Source organism: Tamandua tetradactyla, chromosome 14 (genome assembly GCF_023851605.1).
Source record: "Tamandua tetradactyla isolate mTamTet1 chromosome 14, mTamTet1.pri, whole genome shotgun sequence".
NCBI classification, from domain to species: Eukaryota; Metazoa; Chordata; class Mammalia; order Pilosa; family Myrmecophagidae; genus Tamandua; species Tamandua tetradactyla.
The window spans coordinates 67590157-67605307 of record NC_135340.1 but is presented as its reverse complement, the minus strand read 5'-3'; the positions used below and the strand labels follow the sequence as shown (position 1 = coordinate 67605307).

At 34.1% G+C, this 15151-nt stretch overlaps 1 protein-coding gene across 13 annotated transcripts in view; it reads left to right on the top strand.

Annotated features, from left to right (window-relative positions):
• Positions 1 to 15151, top strand: part of ATOSA (atos homolog A) — a 148279-nt gene that overhangs the window by 44772 nt on the left and 88356 nt on the right. For 2 of the 13 annotated variants that reach the window (XR_013162405.1, XM_077127943.1), the window contains exon 1: positions 5793 to 9268. The exons of 8 other annotated variants lie outside the window; for them this stretch is intronic. Coding sequence is in view for 4 of the 5 variants with exons in the window: in XM_077127943.1 (XP_076984058.1) it covers positions 9232 to 9268 (37 nt within the window). In the remaining variant the exon portion in view is untranslated. Of the gene's footprint in view, positions 1 to 5792; positions 9269 to 15151 lie in introns of those variants that run through there. 3 more of the 13 variants (XM_077127935.1, XM_077127934.1, XM_077127933.1) reach the window with 3 other exon arrangements.

Sequence of the window (15151 nt, the reverse complement as noted above, 5' to 3'; positions counted from 1 at the left end):
TCATTTTAAACAGTGTAGTATGAATGATGCCAGGAGACAGACTAGAACATTTTCTTTTCTCCAAGATTGTAGATTTCATAAACAAAACTCAGCTTCTAGAACTAATCTAGGTCATTATAACCCAAACTCTTTTGAAAGATGGAATAACCCCAATTAAGTCTCTTAGATACTTTTTAATATTTTAATTTTAAGAATCTGCTTTAGTTCTTAAAAGTACAATATTTTTGAATTGCAGTTTGGCCCTTGGCTTATTTTGTACCATGTCATAATGAATCTAAATCAGTGGGGAAAGGTTTCAGCAATAGTGATTGCTAAGAATCTCCCAGTAGAAATTAATATAATGTGTTACACTTTAATTTATCCCAGTACCAACTTAACAACATATTTGTTTTTTCATAAAAGTTCTTATTTAAAAATAAAGAAAAAGCATAAATTTCCCTGTTTTCCGTAACTGTTAACAGTGTTAAATTTTAGCTGATGTTAAATTTTAGCTATTGAACTATTAAATGTCTTAATTGACATTATTTTTAAAAATTTTCAAAATATGAGTGCTATAGTAGCTTCCTTTACTATTCAAGATTTGAATTATCCCCATTATTCTTAACATAAGTTGCTACTAATGTATTGCCCTCTCTTTGTTGGTGTGTGTGTGTGTGTGTGTGTGTGTGTGTGTATTGGCATATTTGCCTTTTATTGACATCCTATAGAGCTAATGTTTGCAAAGGAAAATGGGAAACATAAATTGTTTGAAAGCCAAGTACTAAAAACTAGATGGTTCATAGCCCGAAATTATTTCCATTTTACAGATAGATTAGATATTGTGTTATCATAGCTTATAAGTGGTAAGAATTTGAACCCCTGCACTACCTGATTCTTCTCCACTATGTCTTGCTGCTGCTTTAAGGGACCTTTCCAGTGGTGAGGTTGAATTTTGTGCAAACATGTTTACACTGTCACAGCTGGACTTTTCCCCTATTCCCCAGAAGACTACCAGAGATAATGATAATCCTATTTGTGCCTAGCAGTTACTGTTTTCAAAACCATTTTATCCTATCCTATTTGATTTTTACAACGGACCAACAGTGTCAGAAAAAGAAAAAAAGAATGATTCCTAACTTAGAGATGAGGGATTTCATTTCATGCGCAAGGTCACAAAGCTACTAGCAGCAGAGGTAGAGTTTGGACCAGAACCCAGATTTGTGGTTCCTGGTTTTGTGTCCTTTTCTACTTCCTTTTACTTTCTTTAGATTAGGTATATGCTCTGTGATCATGAAGTGTGTGAAGTTTTACAGATTCAACCTTTTATCGTTGTTTTCATGGTCATGCTCTAGTCTGATTGCCTATTTAGCAGTGAAGTTTTGTTTTCCTGTGTTGGAAGTAGTGTATTAACATCAGTCACTTTTGAAGTGTAATGGGTGTGTGGTGGTAAAATGAGTTATGAATGGAAAATGTTAATTTGAGCTTTTTGCCTTTAAACTTTATCCTTGTGTGACCATATTTGCCTTATGGAAATGTATATGAGACAGGAATTGTTAAGGGAGGGATAGTATGATTAAGAATACACATTTTAGATTCAGGAAGACCTACATTTGAATCCTGGGCCAACCTACTTGGTTTTGTGGGGTTTGGGGTACATAACAAGCCAGTTTTTGCATCTGTGGGAATAACATAGGAGTTGAGTATGTAAAGATATTAGAATCATGCCTGTCCATGTGGATACATATGTAGTAGCTATTTAATAATTATCTTTGAAGTGTACTTTTTTTCCAACTAATAATAATTCTTTATGTTTAGGAAGTGTCAAAGATAGCATGATTATCTCTAAAGTAATTTACTATCAGTAAGTCTCAATTATTTCTGCTAATAGAGGGTGTGTTAGTTTGCAAGTTGCCATAATGTGATAGACCAGAACTGGAACAGCTTTTAAAAAGGGGAATTTAATAAGTTACAATTTTACAGTTCTAAGCTTATGAAAATGTCCAAACTAAGGCATCCAGGTAAAGATACTTAATTCAAGAAAGGCCAATGTGTCAGGGACACCTTTGTCAGCTAGAAAAGTATACAGATGGTATCTGCTGGTCCCTTGCTTCTGGGCTCTGTTGCTTCCAGCTTCCTGTAGGGGTTCTTTACTTTGCTTTTCCAGGGCTGCTTTCATCTCTTGGCTTCCCTTGACTCTCTCCAGATTGTGGCTTGCTTAACACCTCATGTGATGTCTGATGGGCTCCAAACATCTGTGTCTCTGTTCTCCAAGTGTCAGTATCTCTGGGCTCTGAAGTTTCTGTTGTTTTCCTCTGTCAGCTCTGTCCTTTCTCTCTTCAAAATGTTCTCTCTTTTAAAAAATTCCGGTAAACTAATCAAGACCCTCCTGGAAGGGTGGAGTCATATCTCTATCTAATCAAACAGCCACACCCACAATTGGGGGAGGTAATCTAATCAAAAGTTTCCAGCCTACAGTATAGAATCATAATTAAAAGAAAGGGCTGTTCCCACATGATTGGGTCAAGATTAAAACATGGCTTTTCTACTGACCTCACAGAAATAAAGGAGGTAATAACAGGATACTATGAACAACTTTACGCTAATAAATACAACAATTTAGAGGAAATGGACGGGTTCCTGGAAAGACATGAACAACCAACTTTGACTCAAGAAGACATAGATGACCTCAACAAACCAATCACAAGTAAAGAAATTGAATTAGTCATTCAAAAGCTTCCTAAAAAGAAAAGTCCAGGACCAGATGGCTTCACATGTGAATTCTACCAAACGTTCCAGAAAGAATTAGTACGAATTCTCCTCAAACTCTTCAAAAAAATCGAAGTGGAGGGAAAACTACCTAATTCATTCTATGAAGCCAACATCACCCTCATACCAAAACCAGGCAAAGATATTACAAAAAAAGAAAACTACAGACCAATCTCTCTAATGAATACAGATGCAAAAATCCTCAATAAAATTCTAGCAAATCGTATCCAACAACACATTAAAAGAATTATACATCATGACCAAGTAGGATTCATCCCAGGTATGCAAGGATGGTTCAACATAAGAAAATCAATTAATGTAATACACCATATCAACAAATCAAAGCAGAAAAATCACATGATCATCTCAATTGATGTAGAGAAGGCATTCGACAAGATTCAACATCCTTTCCTGTTGAAAACACTTCAAAAGATAGGAATACAAGGGAACTTCCTTAAAATGATAGAGGGAATATATGAAAAACCCACAGCTAATATCATCCTCAATGGGGAAAAATTGAAAACTTTCCCCCTAAGATCAGGAACAAGACAAGGATGTCCACTATCACCACTATTATTCAACATTGTGTTGGAGGTTCTAGCCAGAGCAATTAGACAAGAAAAAGAAATACAAGGCATCAAAATTGGAAAGGAAGAAGTAAAACTATCACTGTTTGCAGACGATATGATACTATACGTCGAAAACCCGGAAAAATCCACAACAAAACTACTAGAGCTAATAAATGAGTACAGCAAAGTAGCAGGTTACAAGATCAACATTCAAAAATCTGTAGCATTTCTATACACTAGTAATGAACAAGCTGAGGGGGAAATCAAGAAACGAATCCCATTTACAATTGCAACTAAAAGAATAAAATACCTAGGAATAAATTTAACTAAAGAGACAAAAAACCTATATAAAGAAAACTACAAAAAACTGCTAAAAGAAATCACAGAAGACCTAAATAGATGGAAGGGCATACCGTGTTCATGGATTGGAAGACTAAATATAGTTAAGATGTCAATCCTACCTAAATTGATTTACAGATTCAATGCAATACCAATCAAAATCCCAACAACTTATTTTTCAGAATTAGAAAAACCAATAAGCAAATTTATCTGGAAGGGCAGGGTGCCCCGAATTGCTAAAAACATCTTGAGGAAAAAAAACGAAGCTGGAGGTCTCGCACTGCCTGACTTTAAGGCATATTATGAAGCCACAGTGGTCAAAACAGCATGGTATTGGCATAAAGATAGATATATCGACCAATGGAATCGAATAGAGTGCTCAGATATAGACCCTCTCATCTATGGACATTTGATCTTTGATAAGGCAGTCAAGCCAACTCACCTGGGACAGAACAGTCTCTTCAATAAATGGTGCCTAGAGAACTGGATATCCATATGCAAAAGAATGAAAGAAGACCCATCTCTCACACCCTATACAAAAGTTAACTCAAAATGGATCAAAGATCTAAACATTAGGTCTAAGACCATAAAACAGTTAGAGGAAAATGTTGGGAGATATCTTATGGATCTTACAACTGGAGGCGGTTTTATGGACCTTAAACCTAAAGCAAGAGCACTGAAGAAGGAAATAAATAAATGGGAACTCCTCAAAATTAAACACTTTTGTGCATCAAAGAACTTCATCAAGAAAGTAGAAAGACAGCCTTCACAATGGGAGACAATATTTGGAAATGATATATCAGATAAAGGTCTAGTATCCAGAATTTATAAAGAGATTGTTCATCTCAACAACAAAAAGACAGCCAACCCAATTACAAAATGGGAAAAAGACTTGAACAGACACCTCTCAGAAGAGGAAATACGGATGGCCAAGAGGCACATGAAGAGATGCTCAATGTCCCTGGCCATTAGAGAAATGCAAATCAAAACCACAATGAGATATCATCTCACACCCACCAGAATGGCCATTATCAACAAAACAGAAAATGACAAGTGCTGGAGAGGATGCGGAGAAAGAGGCACACTTATCCACTGTTGGTGGGAATGTCAAAGGGTGCAACCACTGTGGAAGGCAGTTTGGCGGTTCCTCAAAAAGCTGAATATAGAATTGCCATACGACCCAGCAATACCATTGCTAGGTATCTACTCAAAGGACTTAAGGGCAAAGACACAAACGGACATTTGCACACCAATGTTTATAGCAGCATTATTTACAATTGCAAAGAGATGGAAACAGCCAAAATCTCCATCAACAGAAGAGTGGCTAAACAAACTGTGGTATATACATACGATGGAATATTATGCAGCTTTAAGACAAGATAAACTTAGGAACCATGTAATAACATGGATGGACCTAGAGAATATTATGCTGAGTGAATCCAGCCAAAAACTAAAGGACAAATACTGTATGGTCCCACTGATGTGAACGGACATTCGAGAATAAACTTGAAATATGTCATTGGTAACAGAGTTCAGCAGGAGTTAGAAACAGGGTAAGACAATGGGTAATTGAAGCTGAAGGGATACAGACTGTGCAACAGGACTAGATACAAAAACTCAAAAATTGACAGCACAATAATACCTAATTGTAAAGTAATCATGTTAAAACACTGAATGAAGCTCCATCTGAGCTATAGGTTATTGTTTTGTTTTGTTTTGTTTTGTTTTGATTTTACTATTATTACTTTTATTTTTTTCTCTATATTAACATTCTATATCTTTTTCGGTTATGTTGCTAGTTCTTCTAAACCAATGCAAATGTACTAAGAAATGATGATCATGCATCTATGTGATGATGTTAAGAATTAATGATTGCATGTGTAGAATGGTATGATCTCTAAATGTTGGGTTAATTTCTTTTTTTCCGTTAATTAAAAAAAAAAAAAAAAGAGAAGGGATAATTGGAGATGAAGGGATACAGACTGTACAACGGGACTGGATATAAAAACTCAGAAATGGACAGCACAATACTACCCAATTGTAATGCAATTATGTTAAAACACTGAATGAAGCTGCATGTGAGGTATAGGTTTTTTGTTTTTGTTTTTTTTGTTTTTTTTTCTTTCTATTATTGTTTTAATTCTTATTCTGTTGTCTTTTTATTTCTTTTTCTAAATCGATGCAAATGTACTAAGAAATGATGAATATGCAACTATGTGATGCTATTAAGAATTACTGATTGTACATGTAGATTGGAATGATTTCTAATTGTTTTGTTAATTCTTTTTTTAATTAATAAAAAAAAACATGGCTTTTCTGGAGTACATAATAGATTCAAACTGGCACAGAGGGCATAAATAATCTAAAATAGTTGATATTTTAAACTTTCCCATTTTATATTGGAACATAGTTTCAAAAATTCTTGTAGAAGATCTTTGTTCTACTTACCTCTTTACTTTGGAATAACAAAAGTAATATATTTTTTGTCTGGTCCATTCAGAAAGCATACTTATGACCATGCTGTGCTAGGTGAGGTACAGGGGGAAAAGGGTTTGTCATGAATTGAGGGTTGAGAGTTGATAACCTGGGACTAGCACTTATTGGGGAATTTCGTATTATTCAGATTCTTAATGTGTAGACCTTTGAGATTTATGAAGTAGATAATATACTGTTATTTTACAGCTTTGTGTGCCAAGATGAGCAAAGCAGGGACATGCAAGCCTTCTTCAGAAATATGTAAAGTGCCATTCTGAAAGTTATTAGAAAATTTTCGGTGCAAAGTGAACACTTCACTAAATAAAACTATTTCTCAATTGATTTTTATTTTTTAAGGCGGCATGTCTTTTGCAATGCATTTTATTCATTTGTGGTTACATGCTTCAGACTAAATAAATTTAATATTTTTTCTATAAGTTCTCTTTAAACATGAAGTTAACCAGTAGTTTTAGTTATGGATCTAGGATATAATTAGCCTTTAACTTAAAAGTTTAAGGATTATAACTGAAAGGAAATATTCCAAATACAATGTAGGGATTATATGTTATTTTTTAAGGGTATATGAAAAGCTTAATTTTGTACTATAAATTAATTAATCTGAATTTTTAAGAATTTGATTTCTTTTGACTTCTAATTGTGTGACTTGGGTGAATAAACTTTTAGAACTAATTTCCTTGTTTGAACAACAAAGATAATGATTCTTGGTCTCGCAGTTGTTGCATAATCAAATATTTTGTAGCATTTATCAGGCACAATATTAGGTACTTTACATCTATTGATAAGTTATTCAACATATTTTTTGAGGGCCTGAAATGTTCCAGGCACACTCCTGGGTGCTAGGGTTAAAGAAATGAACTAGATAAACATGGTTACCTTCCTTTAAAGTATTTACAGTTTGGTAGAGGAGATTGACACTAAACCATTCATTTTGCAAATCTTTATTTTATTTAATGTTCTATGGATTAAGTACCAAGAATAAAGTACAGGAGACCTGAGACTAGTCTTCTTGGATCAGGGAAAGATGCCCTAGGAAGAAAAATTTAGGCTGAGACATATTAATTGAAGAGGATGTGGGAGGACAGTCCAAATAGAGGAAGAGCAGCATTTGCAAAAACCCTTGAGTTTTGAAGAAGCTTGAAGATCTCAGTAACCAAAAAAAGACCAGCCTGTTTTGCAGAGAGCATCCTTTACCTTTCACTATAGACATGTGAGTTAACTTTTTTTTTTTTTACATTACAAGTCTATATTCTGCATTATAAGCCTCTGATTATACCTTTATGCTGGTGAGTTAACTTCATTTTACAGATAAGGAAACTGAAGCTCAAAATGGTTATTTGTATAAGATCTCACTGTTAGTAATTGGCAGATTCATATTTTGAACTCAGGTTTTTGCCTCAAGCTCTTTTGCTCTACCTACTATGCCGTTCTTTCTCAGAGTCATCTACCTCAGGGCTTATTGTATTCCAAAACAGATCTCCTTTAACAACTCTTCCTCTGGTCAGTTGTGGGGCCAAGGATCAGATTCTTTAATATTTATACTAAAAGTAATAATAAGTTTCACTCTTACAGGTTGCATTTATTTGCATACTGCAGAATCCCAGGGATTCTGGAAGCTTCTTCAAGGGTAGGAATCTTGTGGATTCTGAGGAGGTATGAAACTACAGTGCTGTTAATGGCTCCTCATTTAGAAATAGTACCTCAGGATGCTCTTTAACTCATTCTAATAAGTCAAGCATCATGAGGTGGCTGGAGATGGGGTGCGTTAGTAATGCCAACATTTCCATCAGCCTCTACTTCCTACCCTAAGACATGCCAGATAAACAAAGATCTGAGTAATAAACAGCATACTCCCCAGCATCTTCCTACAAACCTCTACAGAAAGCTAAAGCCACCACTGATAATACATTTGATTGAAAGTGGAAATATAAAAAGGGCCCCATTTTTAAAAGGTCCAAAACGACTGTCCTGGTTAATGTGATGTTCAGGGAAAATATTTCTGAAATTAGAAATCCTAATTTCATGGTCATATGTGATCCTTCATATCTGTTCATCTCCTACTATTTTCGCTAGTCCCCAAAAAACTTCCTAAATCGGGGAGCGATTTTTGTTGTTGTTAAAGCTCAGGAAGATAGTGTGAACTGGTACTTTGAATCCCAGTACTTGAAACTTGAAAAAGTCTCCCATACCCGCATATTCCTAGGTAATTTTATGGTAAAGAAAGCTGTATGAATTTAGGGTAATTCTCATCTTTCTTATGTAAGAAGAGATGTTTTAATGTAAACTCCTAGTTAAATCTTTTTTTTTTGCCAGATTTTACTAAGTAACCTATTATGTTTCTTTTTAAAATATTTTTACAATCAATCAGTTAACCTCACTTTTTTTGCCCTCTTAAAAAACACTGCATAAATTTGAGGTGAACTATATATCTGACTCAATCACATTTTAAATATCTAACTGGTTGTACTTTTCTAGGAATTTGTAAAGTTTGTTGTAAACAAGTGGTAGTTTTAAGTACATGAAGGTTGATGGTTTCTGATTGTGTTTTCATGTTTCAGAGAGTTTAACTTGTAGGACCTGATTTACTTGAAATGTGAAGGAATAAATTGATTCCTTTACTGCTCTCCTTTGTCCTGAGTTTTAAGTGAAACACTGATTGAAATAAATTTTTAGCTAATGAAATTCTCCCTTTTTAAAAGCAACTAGAGAAGCATTTAGTGGCTCAGACTTGAATACTTTGTCATTTTCCGTTCTACTGTTCTTTCCTTTCAAGTTGCCTAAACACGGTTGAGTTCGTAAGAGGAGCAAAGAAAACATGATAGTACTGCCAAGAAGACAGGAAGCTGTAGTGGACCTAGCGAGCAGGGGAGATTGAACACACCCTCTATCCAATCAGCTGTGAGTGCTGTTGCTATGTGCGCTCTTTCTCTGCTGCCTTTGTGAAAAACCTTACACAGAGGGAAGCGGAATAAGCATCCAACGCTGAACATTTGTTTTAACCACTGCAGACATCTGGATCCCTCAGTTACTGATAGTATAGCTATTGACAGCCAGAAGGCAACTTCTTTTATACAAGGATTCCAGTATGGTTTTCAGTGGAAACAAAGGGCTTCACAGAGAAGGTGTGTAATGAAGTATTTTAACGGCTTTATGTTTAAGCTTCCAATTTTCTGTAGCTGTTTACCAGTTATGATATCTGTTTCACATGGATTTTTAATAATAGGTTTAGGAAAATGATCTCACTTTGAAAAACATTGAACTTAGGGGAATTTTCTTTAGTTTCATATGTCCTGTTTTCTTTGAACAGCATTGCTTAAAAGATTATTAAAATGCTTATCTGAACAATGAGTAGGAAGAAAAGAAACCAAAATGCAATGTGCTCATTTTCATGGGGGAAAAAAATGTAATAGAAGTGAGAATACTGTGAAGGGAATGGGGCTTAGACAGAAGCATTAACTATATTTAGGGTGTGGGGGGAGGGGATTTTAAATTCAAAGCTGTTAAGGAGAATGTATTTAAAATAATGTTACATATTTTTAATTGAAATTGTTGTCTCTGAATTTGATGATTGTCAGAGTTAAGCTTATTGAGATTATTTATGTAGTTTAAGGAATTGGTGTCGTGAGCTATCTTTTTATATAGCATTTCTGAAGATGCTATCTCAAATTGTACAATCTGTTCATTATTTGATCCATTGGCGAATTCCATGCTGTTCAGATGAAAAAAAAAAGTTATACAACAGCAAATTCAGTGTAGTGTTCTATTAAATGTCCTTATAGAAAACTGAATAAAGGAATTTGAAGACAACATTCTACTGATGGTTAAGAAAGCATTTTAAAACTCAATTAGACCTCCAAATGTGATAATTCCATATCTGCTTTAGTTTATACTACTAATCTTATTAAGTCCCACTAATTCAATATTTATAAAAATTGACCAACATATAGGCTACAGTTTGCTTTTATGGTATCTGGAAGAATTGGTTTATTCAACAGATTATAGGAAAGTTTGAAACTATTTTTATATATTCTCAAATATTGTGAAATTATGGAGTTTATGTAGTTGATTTAGCTAATTGACTTTTAAATTAAAACAGAGGAGATTAGAGAGCATATTGCCCATTTTATGAACAGTCCATGTGATTCTAATAACCAATTTTTCTTTTACTTATTCAGATTCACACAGTTGTCTAGATGGTTCCTTTTTAATTCACTTAGTGATCTATTTATGTCTGAGTCATGTTAGTATATTATAAATTCCAAGTTAATATTTGAACTTTGTTTTCTCTACAAATTACGTAGTTTGGAATAAGATTAGTTTTGTTGTTCTTTTCAAGAAGTATCTGTCTTTAAAAAGTTTTAGCAATCAATGTTAAAATTATTGATTTGTGAAAAGAGATTTCTTTGAAAAGAAAAGTATGTGCTGGGTTTTGTCCCTTTTACTAATCATTTTTAGTGATACATATATATTTATATTAACTGAAAAAGACTTCCAAATTAAGTACAGATTTACAAAATCACTTGTTGTAAACATTAAAAAAGAAAGTGTTTAGTGAACCTACAATTTGCTGAACTTTAAAAGGGTCTATCATCTCTTAGTTTTTCTAGCTTTAGATGGAACCCAAATCTGGAACTTGATTGAAATTATCATAAAAATTATAACAAAATAAAGTTATATCATTTGGACTTGTTGGCCTCCACAGTATAAAGCACTTCATTTCCAGGAGAGGAGCCATGTGTGTAACATAGTTGGTGTGGAGGAGGGTGACGGGGTTTTGAGGTAGAGGTATGAAGAGAGGACCCAAGTTCATTAAATGCAACTCTAACTGCTTGACATTTTGTCATTTTTGTTTTCTTGAGCTATCACTGTCATCAGTTAATAATTTAATTTTCTCATTAAAAGAAACACAAAACCCTGAAATTTTGCTTAAGTTTCACTACCCCGTTTCCTTAGTTTGTTGGAAGAATCAGTAGAATTTGGAAGAACAGGCTGCTTTCATTCATATGCTACAAAAAGATGGAAGAACATGAAATTGCAAGAAAGTTAGGTCTACTGTTGTGATACACAAAGATTTTGCCATTGTGTTACAGGGGAAATATTCTTGGTAGAAATCCAGGCTTTATTCCTGTACTCACCATCTGAAGATGTTTTATATTATTGGAACATCTGAAAGTTTCTGTTCAATATCAAAACCTCAAGGTGGTAATTGATGTATATGTATTTGACCAGATTATAAACATTACTACCTATTTCAACTCTTGAATTTATCTATTATTTGACAATAGAATCCTTAAAAATTGGCTGTGTTTTAATAATTTAGTCCTCAACTGATTCCCCACCCACCCACCCCTGCCGCCGGGGGTGGGGTGGGTTAGGGTGGGGTGGGAGATGGTCTTGGCCACCTGATGAAGAATAGCAAACAGAACTACTTGTGTTTATCTGATGTCAGGATTGCTGTAACTGATTTTATTTTAGATAAAATAAATTGTTTTTATTTATTTTGAAACCACCAGGCAGTAATATGTAAATATTATCTTATCAGTTCTTAAGAAAATTCTGTAATTTAAAATTTCCTGCTGGGAAAGGGTAACAATCTGAGTTTTTCTTTTTCTCTAGGTCTTCTGTTGAATCTTTCTTTAAAAAAGTAATTCTCACTTCAGGTATTATCATAAATCCTTGATTCTTAAATGTGTACCATAAGTGCTATTTCTTTGACTCTTGTAAAAATTCTATTACCTATTCATATTTTGAATTCAAAAAAGATTTGCTTAGCTGGACAGGGAAGTTTGATCTTGACAACTTTTTGATAGGCATTTTCACTTATCAGTAGTGCTATCGCATAAACTGTACTGCTTTGGCAAGAGTATAGAAAATATTTTTTTCATTTTCAGGTGTCACTATCAAATATCAGAGACCTTGAATTTTAAAAATATAGTTGTTTGAAGAATTACTTGAATCTGATTATATAAGCCTTTGTGATAAGACTGAGGACTAAAGTAGCAGTGTGAGGTCTATCAGTTTGATAACTGGAAATATCTTCTTGTTCTTTATTTACTAGTCTCCTCAGTTTATTAATTGAAAGACTTCTGATCATCAAAGGATTTTAATGAGATAGTTTATGGTAAGCTCAGTGACAGTATAATTATAAATTACAGAAAGTAGTCCAAATAGGATAGAAAAATTATATATATTTATATATATAGTTAAGCTTCAGATTTTGCTGTAAACTTATCCAGAATACAAAAGGGATAGCGTGTCAGTTAAAAACAATCCCTGTTTTTTAACATTGTATTGTTAAATATTTGCAATTAAAATTTAATTTGGTTTTTGTTTGCTTAATATTTTGAGGTTGTTTTATTTTAAGTTCAGATTTTAGGTGGCTTCCTCTGTCCTGTGTGGTTTTTTATTATTTAGCTTTGTGTTATTGGACATGTTATTTCAACTCCCTGAGCCTTAGTTATTCTATTAGTATAATAAGATTTTAGAGTGGTTGTGGGGTTTAAATGAGGGAATGAATGAAAATTTCTTAGATTAATGACACAGAATAATGACTCAACATGTGAATTTTTTATTATGATGAACTTCCTTTTTCTTTAAAATTATTCTACATAAAACATGTACTTCAGTTTTCCCAGTATTTTGAGATCTTAAGTATAATTTTTTTAGGCTTTCCCCCTGCAGTGTACATATGCAGACATATTTCTAGGTTTCTGAATGTTCTAACATATTTCTTGATCTGGAAAACTTCCTTGGAAGTATGGGGATTTGGGCAGGAGAGGGCAGAGCTGGTGGGGAAGTATACAACTAAATCTGTGACAAAAGATAATGGTAATATAAGGAATAGAAGACAAGTAAAGTGGGAAAAAAATAGAGAAAAAAGGACAGAAAATATTCTATTTGATGTAGCGTTAGTTTTGACTTGTATGCATGTATACGCGCACGTGTGCATGCCAAGCAGAGTTGTAGTTACTGGAAAGTAACTTGTTTGAGTTTTCTTTTGAATTTCTTGTTATCCAATGGTTAAGGGTGACTTTGTAATTGCCACCCATATGAGTGATAAGAAACAAGCCAGCTACCTAGGGCCAACAATTAAATATCACAAATATGAAGAGTGTGAATGTCTTAAAATATAAGAATCTCTGGAATAAAAAGTCTGGTGGTGTAAAGTTAAATTCTGAAAGCTTATACTTCCAAGCCAACATGTTCAGAACATCCTCTTTTGTTTTTCATTTTTAATGTATACACAAATTCCAGGGTTCATCATAACTGATCACAGTATTTTTGTTGCTTTAAGATCTCATAATTGTATGTTATTTTGGGACAAGCCATTTAACCAGTGCTCCATCCTAGTTTTCAAATTTCGTAAGTGCTTAGATTTTGTGATTCCTAGATAACTTTTATTATTTAAGTAAACACTCCAATTTGCTGAAGATATATGGATTAGCTTATTGAGAATTAGAAAGAAAAAGAAAATATAAGTATGATGCTAAGTGTACTCCATTATTTATCACTGTCAGTACTTTGAATAGTACTGCCCAAGTGGTTTCTGCTTTGATCCTGGAGACTGTTTTACAACTGAGAAAAGTGTTGGAGAACCTTTTTAGAACTAATTATCCTGATTTAACCTGATTGCATTGCATTGGTGTATTTGTTTTGGGTGATGCATATCTACCTTTAATCACTTTTCTCAAAAATATCCAAGTAGTAAAGACAACAACAACAACAAAAAAACAATAAAAAAACAGGAATGTGATTGTTCTATGCCAGTGTCTCATCAAGGAATACTGACCCTTTTGAAAATCTGCTGAAATCTGTTAATCCCTTCGTAGGAAAAACCAAATGTTTCTGTGTATATACACAGCCATAAGTTCATGAATTCTCAGGGTAAGAAATCTTGTTAAATATCATTTAGTTTTAGTCAGTGCAGAGGTATTATTATTTTAAATGGACGTTTGAAACAAACTGGACAAGGATTTTTAGGATATGTGGGCAAGCAAATTAAACAGCGAGAAAGGGTGCTGCTTTTTTGTAGTTTCTTGGGAGATGGCAAAATGTTTCAACATGTACTCTATGCATTTGGACTCTTGCAAATGGATTTGCCTTGGGGAGCATCCAGTATTCCTGTGCAGACTCCTATGTTCTGGATGGGCTTCTGATGGAGAACCTAGCATAAAGACCAGACCTCAAATATAATGCCTAGGTCCCAAGAACCTACGTGTCATTTCTGAGTAGTAGACTGACATTAGAGGAAATCAAGAAGACACTCCATTTGGTCTGAGGTTGTCACCTGGAATTTATTCCAGAAATAAATCTGCCCTAGAGATGAAGGTCAACTGCTACGAACGTCACTTAGTTCCGTCTGTGTGCAAGAGAACCGAGCAGGACTGATTTCACTGTGTGCGCTCAGTTTTCTCAACTCTTAATTGAAAACAAAAACAATTTTGTATTCCACTAACTTTTTAGCTCTCCAGGAGTTTTAGGTTTCATGCACAAATACATGCTCTGGAAAATATAAATGTTCAGAATACTCAGAAGTAGGTAGGGATCATGTAATAGAGGGAAGGAAGTTGAAAGGACAGAATGTATTTTTGGGGACCGGCCTGTGTTGTAACCTAATTCCCACAAAATAAAATGTAAATTAAATTAAGATTAATTTTGGAAAATTGTGTGCCATCTCAGGATGAGTGAAGCTGGAACAAAACAGGACCATAATAGTGGATTATTGCTTTTTTAGCACAGGATATTCTACTGAGTGTATAGCTAAATCTAGAATTTGTGGTTTGAGAGGGTGGACTTTGTTTCCTTCTGTGACAGTGGTTTCTCAACTCTGTCACATGTTCTTTGTGTGTTAGGTTTGGAGTGATGACACCATATAATCAGGAACATTCCCACAAAGGACAATGAAAAGGGCAGTATTTTCTACTTGGGGATTTCTAGGCCCTCAAACATTGATGAATTAAGTCTGTGGGTTTACACAGAACACAGAGAAATAAATTGAAATAGGG